Source organism: Microcebus murinus, chromosome 2 (genome assembly GCF_040939455.1).
Source record: "Microcebus murinus isolate Inina chromosome 2, M.murinus_Inina_mat1.0, whole genome shotgun sequence".
NCBI classification, from domain to species: domain Eukaryota; kingdom Metazoa; phylum Chordata; class Mammalia; order Primates; family Cheirogaleidae; genus Microcebus; species Microcebus murinus.
The window spans coordinates 68,188,387-68,202,475 of NC_134105.1; the positions used below are offsets into that span (position 1 = coordinate 68,188,387).

Below are 14,089 nucleotides of genomic sequence, written 5' to 3' on the forward strand. Positions count from 1 at the left end.
GAGCCCAGGAGTTTGAGGTTGCTGTGAGCTCTGACGCCACGGCACTCACTCTAGCCTGGGCAACAAAGCGAGACTCTGTCTCAAAAAAAAAAAAAAAAAAAAAAAAAAAAAAGAGTAAGCTGAAAGTTGTTTTTGTATTGTGCTAATAGGGTATCTCTGAAAAGTAACTTTTTCATTGCTCCATTAAATCAGCTTAGTAACAAACTACATCCTATCATGTCAATCTATCATCCTAATTTACATTTTAGGCAATGGCTAGTTTTCATCCTAATTTATATGTTTTAGGCAATGACTGATTTTCAGTATTTAATAAAAAAATAACTTTATAGCATTCAAAAACCCATATTGAATTTTATTTTAATTAATGAAATGAAAAGTCTGCTTCTGCTTTTTAAAGCAACTTTTAAAAATGTAATGCCACTACTCTTTTATGCTACATGCTGGAGGTGAAACACATTTCTCCATAATCTTTAGAAAATGCTTATACTACAAAAATCATCCAATCTTTAAAAATTTTTTAAAAGCCAGTCTTCTTTTAAAATGCCAGTCTTCTTCATGATTGATAAATTCATCAGTCCATACAGAAATGCAACTCGATTTCACAATCTGAAGAAATGTTTTCTATATGTATTGGTACATAGATGTCAGGAAACAGAATTTTAATATAAATGAGAACAATGAGAGCATAAGATTTATAAATGTGTAAAATTAGTCAAATTTTATTATACAACAAAAAAACAAATCTGGCTAATGGCTCACTTATGCCAAATAGTACTAAAAACAGAACTGTCGCATATCCCCAAACCAATTTGTTTTGGTTATTTTTAACTGTATAGTAGTTCTCATTAAAAAAAAAAAGTACAGAGAAAATATTTTTTAAACCCCACCAAATTACATGTAATAATTGAAGTTTATGCCAAGATATTTTTCTTTAAGAATGAAAATGATAAAGCAAAGAATGTGAAAATTCTAAAAAACTAGATTAGAAAAGTTAATAAGAAATGAATTTTGGCAAATTGAGGTCTTAGCTGGCTCAAACTCCAGCATCAGAAAGAGACTCTGTAAGTGCCTATAAGATCAATGGAGTGGGAAAGAGATTTTTTCCTGTATATTGGCAGTTTTCCCATCAGTGATTTACTAATGAATAGGAGCAGCTTAATGCTGAAAATGTGCTGCTGAATGGTTGGAAAGGACTATTAGACTCTGAAAATTTCTAGCACAACTACACTGAGAAGAAACATTATTCTCAGCCTACAGAGTCTATTCTCAAATAGAGAAATATTCCCTATTAAAATTAGTCTTAAAATATAAAATATTTGAAAACACAGAAACACCTAAAAAAGGAAGAAAAATGGAAAATACTGAAAGGTACATGAGCAACATGATTTACATTTAGCTACATTAAAAGTATTGTCTTTTATTCTAAAAGTTCTATTTACAAAGTATGCTTACATTGTACTTTAAAAGACATGTATTAAATGTAAATAAATCATTATAGCAATTTTATAAAAAGATTCATAGCCTTTAAAACATTTGTCATTATTAAAAACATTAAAAGGCGATAAACTGTCATTGCGGTGAAAGAGCACGTGATCTTAAGGGAAGAAACATCTCACTAGAGTTTCCACAAGTTCCTTCTTCTTCTAGCTGCAGCTCTGGTGGCAAGGGAGGAGCCCCAGGGTCTCCAGGTCTAGGAAGCGTAGTTGAAGAAAAGATAGTATTTTCAGTTCTGCCTACTTCTAGAACAGGCAAATTCAGAGAAGAATCAGTAGAAAAAAAGGGGGCCGTGCTGGATTCTCCTTCTGGATGATATATGACAGTGGATGCTCTTAGTTTTTCAGAGAAATTACTCTCATCTGAATTTGATCTAGACAGGTTGTTCGTGGCTCCATCTGGAAAAGGCTCACAGCTGCTACATTTCAGTCCTATAATGGAAATTTATAAATTCTATCATAAATCCACTTTAATCTTACTTGCTCTTCTCAACAACCATGAAGTATACTATTATTTGCATTTTCTAGATAAGGAAATAATCTCAAGGAAGTTAAATGTCACGCTATAATTCACATTTAAAATACACTATACTCATATACTTAACCACTGAAGAATCTGGAAAAAATAAAGCAGCTTCTAAAATAAAAAATACCTTTCACAACTAATAAATGCTCTTTAGCATTCTGGCACAAAAAATATTAGCCAATTAAAAACAAAATTTAAACAAGGCAGATGCTAAAATTCTATGAGTTGTTTACTGGCAATTACTGATTTCTGAATCATAGGATTCAACTGAAAGATTTTATAGATCATCTAGATACTCTCTGTTAGAGATGAAAAAACAGAGGCACAGAAGAGTTAAGTCATGCCCAACATTCCAGGACTATTTTGTGGTAAAGTGAGAACTACAATTAAATAGATAATGCCCTGGTTCTCAACCTAATGGTTTATTCAAATGACAGTGGTTGTTCTTATCTACTATGGTTTGAATGTGCCCTCCAAAAATTCACATGTTGGAAACTTGGTTGCCATCCTGGAGGTTTTAAGAAGTAGGGCCTTTGGGATGTGATTGGGTCATTAGGGCTCTGCCCTCATGAATGGATTAATGCCGATATCTCAGGAGTATAGATCTACCCCTTTCCTCTGTATTGCTCACTCTTGCCCTTCTGCCTTGAGATGACCCTTGCCAAATGCTAGCACCATGCTCCTGGACTTCCCAGCCTCCAGAACTATGAAAATAAATTTCTTTTCTTTATAAATTGCCCAGTCTCAGGCTTTGTTATAGAAAATGAACTAAGATACTATCAAAGAATTTTATCATATCCAAAGGGAATAGCTAACAATTATCCACAGGATTGAAGGAATAAACACAAATACAATTTATCTTTCTGTTAAGCTTAGAAAATATTCTGTCTATAGGCAAGGAAATTCTGCAGTTGAAAAATCTTAAAGTCTATAAAGTACATTTACATGTCATTTTTTCCACTAGTTTTTCAACTTAACAATACATTCAGTATTTCTGTCCTATTCTATAGAAACTATTTTCTCATATATGGCTCAAATGGGGAAACTTCTAATGTGTCCCAACAAGAACTTACAGACTGTGAGTTCCTTAAGGAGCCCTACATTACTCTGTACTCCACAATGCCTAGAACAGCTGGAGAACCACATCACATGCACATTTAACTTATGTGCTCTGGAGAGAGAGAAGGAAACTGGGGGAGTGGAGGGGTGGGGATTTAAACTGTGTAGGCAATTCTATACAACATTCCAATCAGTGAGCGTGTGCTTTGGAGGGAGGGTGAAATGGGAGAGGTAAATGTTGTATTCCCTTAATTGATCTCAGTTCCCATGCCTCTCACACCTTGCCAGACTGTGATCCTAGTGTTTACAGTCATGAACATTATGTAACATGATTCCTATAAACATATGCCGACTACTTCATTTTGTGATCAACTAGTGGGAGAAAAGCTAGCAGAGCTGGATTAAAATACTTTGCTTAAATACTGTTCTTTATGTGTGCTGCACAGTATTTTCAGAGGTTACTTTTGAATAGATTCATATTATATTCTGCTGACTTTAGAAACAAACTCTTGTGTATACAGGGATTTCACGATAGTTTAAGTTTTCTATAAATGGTACTGTTAAATGAATATAAATACAAGATTTGTTTTGTTTTCACTTTTGCATTTTTAAAAAGCATTGTTACATATGAATTAAGCCTTAAATATCTAAGATATCTTACCTTTCAGATGCTCTAGTTTTATATTTCTAAGTTTTAGCACTTCATCTGTAATCTTCTGTATCAGGAAGTTCTGTGTTTTTTCTCGCCGAATAGATTCAACAAGGGTGTCTAGTCCTTTGGGGTTTTCTTGTAAGTAGTCTAACAATTTTCCAGCCCTTTTCCTACTTGATGTTCGGCAAGAAATTTCTTCAGTGTCTTCTCTACTGAGTATTTTTTTTGCACGCAGATGATCAAAATGTCTCTCAGCTATGATTTTCTCACACAAGTATACTCGCAAATTTTCTAAAGCCTAAAAGACATAAAATAAAATATGCTTCAATGTTATTTTGTAACACCTAAGAAAATCACATAGGTGACTGATTATTAGTTAGAAGTTTGGTGTGAGACAATGTTCTAAAGGCAGGAGCTTAGGCCCTCTAAAATACATGCTAGTTAAGATGAAGATCCAAGTAGACACAAGTAGGCCCAGACATTCCTCACTGCTCTGATCTAATCTTCACAACTAAAATGGAAGACAAGCCTCTTGTGAAGAGGGGCCAGCCAAATCTAGGGGGCCTGGTTCCTTGGAAATAGGGAGGGCTGCTGAGGGCCACCTTCGGGAAAGATGAGAACAAAGACTACTATGTATTTTAGGTACCCTTTAGCAAGCAATTCAGGACCAGGGAGGATAACTTAATTAGAAGCCTCAAAGTTTATAACTTTGTCATGTTTGTTATTATTCTATCTCCCTAGAATAAAACAGTTAAAAACAAAAAACAAAACAAGGCACATGAACTAAAAGGGCCCATAAATGTTATCTGTCTTTGGGGTAAGTTAGAGAGAGAACACTCTAACTCAGTGAATCCGTCTTTGTGGAAGGGAAATAGAAGGCTGCGTAGGGAGAAAAACATAAAGAACAGTGAATGTTGGAAAAAACTGAAGAAGAAAAAAGAGACCATAAAAAACAAGCCTAGACCTGAGAAGTACCACCTCAGGGGTTTATTAGCAGAAAATCCATGGTGGTCTCAATAAATGACATTAATGGTTTGATGCCAGTGACTGTATTTTGATAGGGAGTTAACTTATCCCAGAGGATAAGTTACTTAACTCTCCTGTGCCTGTTTCCTTATCTGGCTGTTATGAAGAATATATAAATTAATATAGGCAAAGTGCTTAGAAAGCGCTTGGTACACAGTAAGTGATCAATACATGTTGGTAATGATGACAAAGCTAAAGGCAATGGAAGATCTTGGATGTAGCCTAGTGTTTGGTGGCAAGAGAGTAAGCTAGGTAAAGGGTTCCTGTGGTTCTAGATCTATTCAACTCTCACATTCATTTATTTATTCACACATTTTACATATCTCAATTCCTAATCTGCTAAGTGCTAAGCACTGAGTATGCAAAGATGAATATGATTTGCAAAGGGATTACAGTTTAGCTAGGGAATATATATTACACACGTTAATTGTAAGACAATGTGATATGGCCCAGAAAAAAGATTAGAGGTCAAGTACTAGGGAAGCACAGAGTGAGCAACTAACTCTATTTCCAGGACCCAGGAGATTTAAAACCTCATTGGTTGTCATTTTTACCACCTATATGCTGATGATTCCCACATTTATGTGATTCAGACTTTTCTAGACAATCCAAAAGTACTTCAAATTCAACATGCCCAAAACCAAGTTTTCTTCCCCTCTCCTTTTCCTTTGATACTGTCAGCTCATTTGGGAGTACCACCATCCATCCAACCCATCTATAAACCAAGAACTCATCTTTGACTCTTCCTCTTTCATTCACTTGCCGCATGTGATCACCCACCACCAAATCTGCCAACCTACCACTTATTATATCTAGTTTGCTCCTTCACTTCATGTCTATTTTTAGCAATGCACTAGATCACTCTTTTTTTTTTGAGACAGAGTCTTGCTTTGTTGCCCAGGCTAGAGTTGAGTGCCATGGCGTCAGACTAGCTCACAGCAACCTCAAACTCCTGGGCTCAAGCAATCCTTCTGCCTCAGCCTCCCAAGTAGCTGGGACTACAGGCATGCGCCACCATGCCTGGTTAATTTTTTATATTAGTTGGCCAACTATATATTAGTTGGCCAATTAATTTCTATTTACAGTAGAGACGGGGGTCTCGCTCTCGTTCAGGCTGGTTTTGAACTCCTGACCTTGAGCAACCCGCCCGCCTCAGCCTCCCAGAGTGCTAGGATTACAGGCGTGAGCCCAGCCAGATCACTCTTTATTATGTTTCACATGGACTACTAACACAAACCTAGCTATACTTAACTATTTCTTTCCTCCTTCTCAAATTTGTCCATTATGCATCTATTAGATCTCCCAATTTTTCAAGAGAAAATGGAAATCTGAAGTGTTATATGTCATTAAGTTTTCAAAAATTTAGAACACTGTGTTCTTCCCCTGACTTAAAGGATACAGTTCCTCAACTATGGCAGAATAGCAGAAAAGTTAAAAGCATGGCTCTAGAATTAGACCAATCTCCGTTTAAATCTTGAATCTGCCATATATTCTTTGATATCTGGTGCAAGTTTCTTCACTACTCTAAGCTTCAGGTTCCTTATTAATTAAAACAATGATTAAAAGCTTAACTTATAGGACAACTAAGAGGGCTAAATGAGATAGTGTATATGAAGGCTTGGCACAGTCTCTGATACACAGTAAATGCTCAAAAAATAGTAACTTCGATTATGGCAGACAAAGTTCTTGATAATATGGCTCCTGCCTACCTCTCTATCTTAAACTATCACTACCTCTGTCCTGGAACTTTATGCTCTATCCAAAAATGTTGTCTGAGACTCTACATTTCTTTGTTGTTACCTTTGTCTTGTTTTCTTTTCTCATACCCTATCTATTTCCCTATTCATCCTTTAAGATTCAGGCCAGTGATCATCTCCTTTGGAAGGCTTTACCTACATACTCCCCAGAATGAGTTAGGAACCCCTCTCCTCTGTCCCTGTGGCATCCTGTGTATATATTTCACCTTTTTATTTACCAGGACTTCACCTCATCTCCCAATTCATTCCCAGACATTTCTATTCTGCCCCACTACTCTTCTCAGAGTCACCAATGATCTCCTTATTACCAAATATTTTCAGTCTTCATCTACTTGACTTCTCAGCAGCATGAACATAGCTGACCACTCCTACCCTGAAACACTCTTCTTGTTGTACATCAATACCACATTCTCCTTATTTTCTTCTGATCTCTGTGGCTATAATTTCTCACACACTTTTAAAAACTCTTCTCTTTAGCCAGGCATGGTGGCTCATGCCTACAATCTCAGCACTCTGAAAGGCCAAGGCTGGACGATTGCATGAGGCCAGGAGTTTGAGACCAGTCTAAGCAAGAATGAGACCTTATTTCTACAAAAAAATAGAAATATTAGCTGGGTGCGGTGGCATGTACCTGCAGTCCCAGCTATTAGGGAGGCTGAGGCAGGAGGATCGCTTGAGCCCAGGAGTTTGAGGTTGCAGTGAAATATGATGATGCCATTGCACTCTAGCCTGGGTGACACAGTGAGCCCCTGTCTCAAAAAAACAACACAAAAAAACCTCTCTTCTCTTTAAAAGGTTTCAAAACCCTTTTCTCTCCTACCAGTCAACTTCCTATGTGAAATCATTCAATCCTACACTTACATTTCTAGTGCAGATCTCTCTTCTGATCTTTAGACTTGGCAGATCTCATTGCTGATTTGAAATTTCCACTTTCTAATCTGATTCCATTCTCTTCCTCAACTCCCACATTCAATCCATCACCAAGTCCTATCTGTCATTTCTATTTCAAAAATGCATCTGGAATTCTCCTGCTCCATCCATCTCCACTGCCTGATCCAAATCATCATAATTTTTCATCTATATGAATTCCAAGAGTCTCCTCACTGGTTTTCCTGTTTTCACTCTTATTCTCCTTAGCCCACAGAAAAGGCAGAGTGATCTTTAAAAAAATGTAACATAATTCTTCAACAAGTCCCTACTACCTTTGGGAGTTAAAAAAAAAAAGCCCCAAACACTTTACTACCATCTACAAAGCCTTTCGTGAACCATCTAGCCTACCTTCCTAACTTCACTTTAGGTTACCCTCTGCCTGCTTCCAATTTCCCTAAGTCACCAAGGTCTTCCTGTTTTAGGTTCTTAGCAAATTCTACTCTGCCGAGAACGCTCTTCTCCCAGTTGTCATATCCCTTAGGAATCAGTTTAAATGTAACCTACCCTGATCATCCTGTCTCCAGCAGATGCCCCTGTTTATTGTCTTAGCACTGTTTGTCTCCTTCACAGAACTTACCATAATTTGTAATTCTACATTTATATGTTTTCAACTCTAGTCACCTACTTTTGAAGCAGGCAGGAACCAGGTACATTTTGTTCATTCAACACTGTATATCCTGCACTTTCCAGAACACCAAGTAAGATAGTGTTTTGGATAAATGCAAAATTCACCGCATTTATTTTGTGATTTAAATTATCATTTATGTCTGTCTCCTCCCTCCCCCCCAAAAAATTGAGCTATTTTCAAATTAGGATTGTTTTAGTTTTAAATTTTTGAACCTTTAGAACCATCTACAGTATCAACCTCACAGTAACATGTAATCAATATTTATTAAATTGAACTAAATCCAACTAAACAGATGAAATAAATAACTAGTTGGGGAAAGGGGTAAGAGATAGTGAAGAAGTGGGAGTTACCAGGAGGATGGCTGGTGGTACACCATTCATCAAGCCAGAGAATATAATATAGCAGGAGCACCAGGCAGCTTTGGGGAAGGACTGACAAGGTAAGCAATCTATAGGATATAAAAGTAGCTTTCTAGTAGACATTTATAAATAAGGGCCTACAGCTCAGGGAGAAGGAGGTCCAAAGATGTGGATAATTTTAAAACTTCTAAGATCATAAAACATTTTGAAAATACCATGGAAAAATCTCTAAGAAAAAAAGCATGCACACAATTTTTTCATAGACCCTCTGAAACCCATCCATGGTTTCTTCAAGCTTACGAATTTCTGATATAGATGTAAACTGAAACCTTGAAGATGCATAATATCAATGAACCAATAGAAAAGTAAAAGCCTGCAAACCACTCTTCACACCTGTATATGTGTTCAGGTCTTATTTCCTTCCACCTGTAATGTCTTAGATCCTGTTTTATCAGTTGTAAAATGGGAATGGCAATTTTCTCCGTTAGAGGTTGCTGTAAAGATTAAGGAGGAACATTGTAAATTGTGTGACACAGCATCTGGAACATAACAGGCCTGGCTCTTGAAGTTCACGGTTTTACTGGCTCTCATCTTAAATAAGACAACATTTATTTATTCTATAGTAGCTATCAATGTTCCTGTCTTATCTCAACTAGAATGCAAAGCAGGGCCAGATCTTCATTTTTTTGTATCATTCCGGGCCCAAGCATAGTACATTCCATGTAGTGAAGTGCTCCATAAAACTCTACTGAATGAGGAAACTAAGTCCCAGTCATATCCAGCTTCCTTCTGCTGGTGAGTCATACCAGTTGTAATTACGAGTACAGTGTAATAAACCTTACAGGGGTGGGAAAAGGAAGGGATTTGGAGTAGATGAATTATTTTAAAAATTGCTGTCCTGTCCAGTTCACAAAGGTGATTTTGTAAAAGTACTGTGGTGTTAAGTAAGAATACACTTTATGTTGAGTTTCTGTTTTTAATTTGAATTAACATAAAGTATTTTAGTGGTACTCATATAGGTCTCATCTGGCAAAACAACTAAAAGCAACGGAAAAAGAAATGTCATACCTCAACAAAGTCATTCTTTACAAATTAATATTAAGGTTTGTGCAGCTCTGCACTATCCAAGCAGAAGAGCATTAATTTAGCTACTGCATAATTTCAACGTTTACCTGTACATTAATTCTCAGCTACATGCATTCATTTCCCCCCCTGCCCCATTTAAATATGCGGGCGTTTGCTTACTAGGGGAATTCCGGGTTGTGCTTTCAGCTACTGAGCTTCCCCCAGCCCCTTTTGCAAAAGAGTTTCACGTTTTTGCTCCATCGCTTGGGATCCTTTTGTTCTGGGCTGAGACAGCAGCCAAGGCAGTCTGTCTCAAGGATGAATCTGAGCCGCCGATCCCTAACAAAGTAGCTCCAAGAGCGCACTGAGGGGAAATCACAATGGGACGGGAGAAGGGTGGGTAAGCTGACTGCGAAGAAACGCTCTGCTGGACAAGGTCTCAAAAACTCAAGCCCTGCGTTCAGAGATTTAAAACGTAGATTAAAGGTTACTGGACAACCACTTCTGCCACAGTCCCTTGGATGTAGGGCGTGCCGCGGTCTTCCAGTGCCCAGACCTTCCGCTCCTCCCGCCTACAGGACCCTCCTCGTCCTTAGACTCGGACTCCGGGTTTCCGCTTTCCTCTCCCGTGGTGCTGCAGCCCGCCCCCGCCCGCCTGGGGTCCTCAGCGGCACCTGGGCAAGGTCGCGCTACTCACATCCTTCTTCACTTCAGTTAGGTCCTCCTCGCTGAGCGACGGCGCGGTGGGCTCCATGGTGGAGGCGGGAGATGGCGCTTCTTCCGGGTCTGGGAGCTTGGGTTGCGCCGCCCAGCCCTGGCCGGAGGCTTCGGCCTCTGGGCAAGGGGGAGGATAGGAGGCGTAGCGGGTCGCGAGGAAGAAAACAGCCCTTACGAAAACCGGGGGTCTCGGGGGGTCAAACCGTAGAGCTTCCGGCTCTGCCTCCGAGGCCGACGGCGCTACTACTTGACGCGTCGCGCCGGGGAGCTCAGAACTCCGCTCCTTTCCTGTGCTAGAGGATCAGGCACAGGCACCGCCCCTCGGCGAGGAGGGTCCGTCGGCAGAGCCCGCCCCAATCCCTCCGGCAGCCAATCGATGTCAGCCCGCGGGCCAATCCCGTCCCGTCCCTGGGCCGGAACATTCCGGGAGGCTCCGCCCACAACGAGCGTCACCTCAAACCACGCCTCCGCAGGTGGTAGGCAAATGACCTCGGGTTCGTCTCCCAAAAAGGAGTCGTTTCCGTGGGTGGGGCTCGTCGCCGCTAGGCAGCCGATACTGCCGGCCCTCACCAACTGCTCACTTTGGTGGTGTGCGGTCTAGGCTTGTCAGTGCTTTGGGATTCCTCCCTTTTTACCAGACCTTGCTCTACAATTTCCTGTTGCTGTGTTTGCCCAGTCAAGTTTTTAAATTCCTGTTTTGGTCACACACAAACAGCCTAACTACAACATTAAAGACAGTTTTGGAAAGAAAACCACCTATAATCCCCACTGCTTTAAGAGCTAGTTAAACGTTTGTATATTGTTTGGTCACTGTTCAACATAAACTATTTTTTTTCCTCATTAATTAGTGTAATGGAGATATGCTTAACCTCCGAGGGCTGCTGGGATTATAAAGTTCTTAGAGGTACTTGGCACACAGTACACATTTATTTATCATTGTCTTTTATTACTAAAACATTTCTTTTTTTTTTTTTTTTTTTGAGACAGAGTCTCCCTTGTTGACCAGGCTAGAGTGAGTGCCGTGGCGTCAGCCTAGCTCACAGCAACCTCAACTCCTGGGCTCAAGCAATCCTTCTGCCTCAGCCTCCCGAGTAGCTGGGACTACAGGCATGCGCCACCATGCCCGGCTAATTTTATATATATATTAGTTGGCCAATTAATTTCTTTCTCTTTATAGTAGAGACGGGGTCTTGCTCAGGCTGGTTTCGAACTCCTGACCTCGAGCAATCCGCCCGCCTCAGCCTTCCAGAGTGCTAGGATTACAGGCGTGAGCCACCGCGCCCGGCTTAAAACATTTCTTGAGTCCTTATTAATATGTTATAGAACTGTTTTGCTGTAAGAGTTATCCATTTTATTGGAGGAGACCGATGAGCAGACGACTGTTCCCAGACCGTATTCTTTTTTTTTGAGACAAAGTCTCACTTTGTTGCCCAGGCTAGAGTGAGTGCCCATGGTGTCAGCCTAGCTCACAGCAACCTCAAACTCCTGGGCTCAAGCGATCCTCCTGCCTCAGCCTCCGGAGTAGCTGGGACTACAGGCATGTGCCACCATGCCTGGCTAATTTTTTGTATACATATCTTAGTTAGCCAATTAATTTCTTTCTATTTATAGTAGAGATGGGGTCTTGCTCTTGCTCAGGCTGGTTTTGAACTCCTGACCTTGAGCAATCCTCCTGCCTCGGCCTCCCAGAGTGCTAGGATTACAGTCGTGAGCCACCGCGCCCAGCCCCCAGACCATATTCTAACTACTGATAGCAATGTATGCAAAGCAACCAGAGAAATGTGGGTGAGAAGCTCCAGATAGAGCCCTGAGCCCAAGATGGTTGTTTGGACAACATGCTAAATAAACTGGATGGTATTTGAAGCTACAGAGTAGATAAAAATGACAAGAGGACCAAGGACAAACTTGGAAACCCAAACATTTAAGGGAAGGGAAAGCAAAAGAATCAGAAAAAAAAGAACAATGCTGCTAAAGCCACAACGATGTAGCTTTGATCACAACCTAGGGATTTTTTTCTTTTTGCCAGAAAAGACTGGGATTCTTTATTCAATCAACAAACTTATGTTCCTCAAATCCCAGGCCATGGTTGGCAGCCTCCTTTCTCTGTCCCCACACCCCCACCCCTTAGCCACAGCGAAGGGAATGTAAAATGAGAAGCCACAAGGGCCTCTGCCAGGGAAGGCTGCCCCAGATGTGTGGTGAGCGCAGTCCAGCTGTGGCTGAGGTGGCAGCTGCCACAGGCTCCTCCCTATAAATTAAGTCCCTGCAGCCACAGCTGTGGGAGAGGCATATTTGTAGAAGGAAGGCCAGAAGGCAGCATCCCTGACTCCCAGCCAAGGAATGGATGGAGGGCACAGAGCTCAGGGGCAGGAGAGGCCAGAGGGAAAGAGGACAGGCATAGGGGCAGAGGGAGAGGTCCCCAAATTTTGGTTCCAGGGGAAAAGAAGAGGCCAGCTGGTCCAGTTTTGATTGGTGTGGGGGAGGGAATGTATTAGTAAGCACAAGGGAGAGGCCGCCATCGAGCACCTCAGAAGTGACAGGACAGGCTGGATCCTCGCCCTGGCAGACGGGAGCTTGAGAGCTCAGGGGAGCTCAGGGAATGTCACTGCTAAAATATATATATACACACATATATTAATCATTCATGGGAAGGCAGAGGCAGGGGTGGGATCAGAGAATCTGGCATGGCATCCCATAGCCTGTCATGCCTACCTGAGACGCCCAGTGGTTGGTGCCCATCTGTAACCCAATCACGTTCTTGTCCTCTTGCAGCTAGTTGTCTGAGAAGTTCCGAGGGTTCTCCTTGGATTTCTTAGGGAACCAATTGGCATCCCCAAAGAAGAGCCCATCATCCCGGGCTACCACCAGCCCACCCAGGTTCATCAGGGTCCGCTGCACACAGGCCATGTTCTTTCCTGAGGAGAATGGGAATGTATTGGCCTCAGCAGAGCTGGTGTCCTGGGTGCTAGGGTTCCACTTCTATCCAGCATGCCCAGTTTCCTAATTCCTTTTACTCTTCATCCCCATACCCTTCATACCAACCCCTAACATGGCCCATTCTCTGTGAGACATACACATCCCTCTTGTCATCAGGGAGCTGGAAACTGGTGCCTTCTGCCTAGTCAAGATGGCCCACACCAATCTCTGGTCTCCTGGATGACAGGCCCTAGACCCTGGCCCTGGCCCACCTTCCCAGAAGTCCACAGTTTGGAAGATGTCAGTGTTGCTAATGCCGTGGTGCTCAGCTACTTGCAGGAATTGAGAGATCTGCTCCATCTGTTTGAAGGCCTGTGTCTTCTTTACTGGGGCCTGCCCCTTGGGGTACAGTCCATTAATGAGTTCACACAGCACCATGCCATCCTTGAGCCAGTTCTGGAAATTCTGACATCCATGCTGGGGCCAGACCACATCTTTGGGGCACTGGGCAGTGATCCACTGGATCAGGATCTGCTCCAGGTCTGCATCGTGTTGTTTCCAAATCTTCTGCTGTACCTTCTGGCTCAGGCCATACACAGGTCCCCTGTTGGCCATTACAAAGGGTAGTAGCAGCTGTGGGGAGCATTCAGGTGGGCTGCACACTCAAGGCTGGGTCTGTGGCTGTGAGACAGGGATTCTGATTTTTACATTAATATTGTCATGTGTCTTTTTCCACGTTGATACACAGTACAAGTGCAGTTTTTTTCTTATTGTTTAATTTTCCATCATCTTGGCATAACCTGATTTACTTAACCATTATTTTTTCATTTAACAGATATTTATTGAATGCCAACTGTGTGCCAGGCACTATTCTACTTACTGGGGAAATAGCTGCGAACAAAACAGATAAAAAATCCCTTTCCTCATGGAATTTGTATTCTAGTGTATGTGCATTTAGGGT

The 14,089-nt window shown here is 41.3% G+C and overlaps 2 protein-coding genes across 2 annotated transcripts; both read right to left on the minus strand.

Moving 5' to 3' along the window:
* Window positions 1-691: 691 nt before the first annotated feature.
* Window positions 692-10,537, minus strand: BCL10 (BCL10 immune signaling adaptor). The gene is made up of 3 exons (XM_012747604.2): window positions 10,193-10,537; window positions 3,740-4,028; window positions 692-1,925 (listed from the first exon to the last, which is right to left on the minus strand). The coding sequence occupies exons 1-3, from the start codon at window positions 10,247-10,249 to the stop codon at window positions 1,570-1,572; spliced, it is 702 nt and encodes a 233-aa protein (XP_012603058.1). The 5' UTR covers window positions 10,250-10,537; the 3' UTR covers window positions 692-1,569.
* A 2,408-nt stretch (window positions 10,538-12,945) lies between these two features.
* Window positions 12,946-13,743, minus strand: LOC105861765 (transgelin-2-like). The gene is made up of 2 exons (XM_012747533.2): window positions 13,401-13,743; window positions 12,946-13,127 (listed from the first exon to the last, which is right to left on the minus strand). The coding sequence occupies exons 1-2, from the start codon at window positions 13,741-13,743 to the stop codon at window positions 12,985-12,987; spliced, it is 486 nt and encodes a 161-aa protein (XP_012602987.2). The 3' UTR covers window positions 12,946-12,984.
* Between the last annotated feature and the right edge of the window lie 346 nt (window positions 13,744-14,089).

Bases quoted from the DNA above. Each gene is read 5' to 3' on its own strand.
- BCL10 (XM_012747604.2), bottom strand. From the start codon at position 10,249: ATGGAGCCCACCGCGCCGTCGCTCAGCGAGGAGGACCTAACTGAAGTG. The intron at 4,029-10,192 runs GTGAGTAGCGCG...TATGTCTTTTAG, and splicing joins TAACTGAAGTGAAGAAGGAT to GCTTTAGAAAATTTGCGAGT. The intron at 1,926-3,739 runs GTAAGATATCTT...TTTCCATTATAG, and splicing joins AAAACTAGAGCATCTGAAAG to GACTGAAATGTAGCAGCTGT.
- LOC105861765 (XM_012747533.2), bottom strand. From the start codon at position 13,743: ATGGCCAACAGGGGACCTGTGTATGGCCTGAGCCAGAAGGTACAGCAG. The intron at 13,128-13,400 runs GTGGGCCAGGGC...CATTCTCCTCAG, and splicing joins AACTGTGGACTTCTGGGAAG to GAAAGAACATGGCCTGTGTG.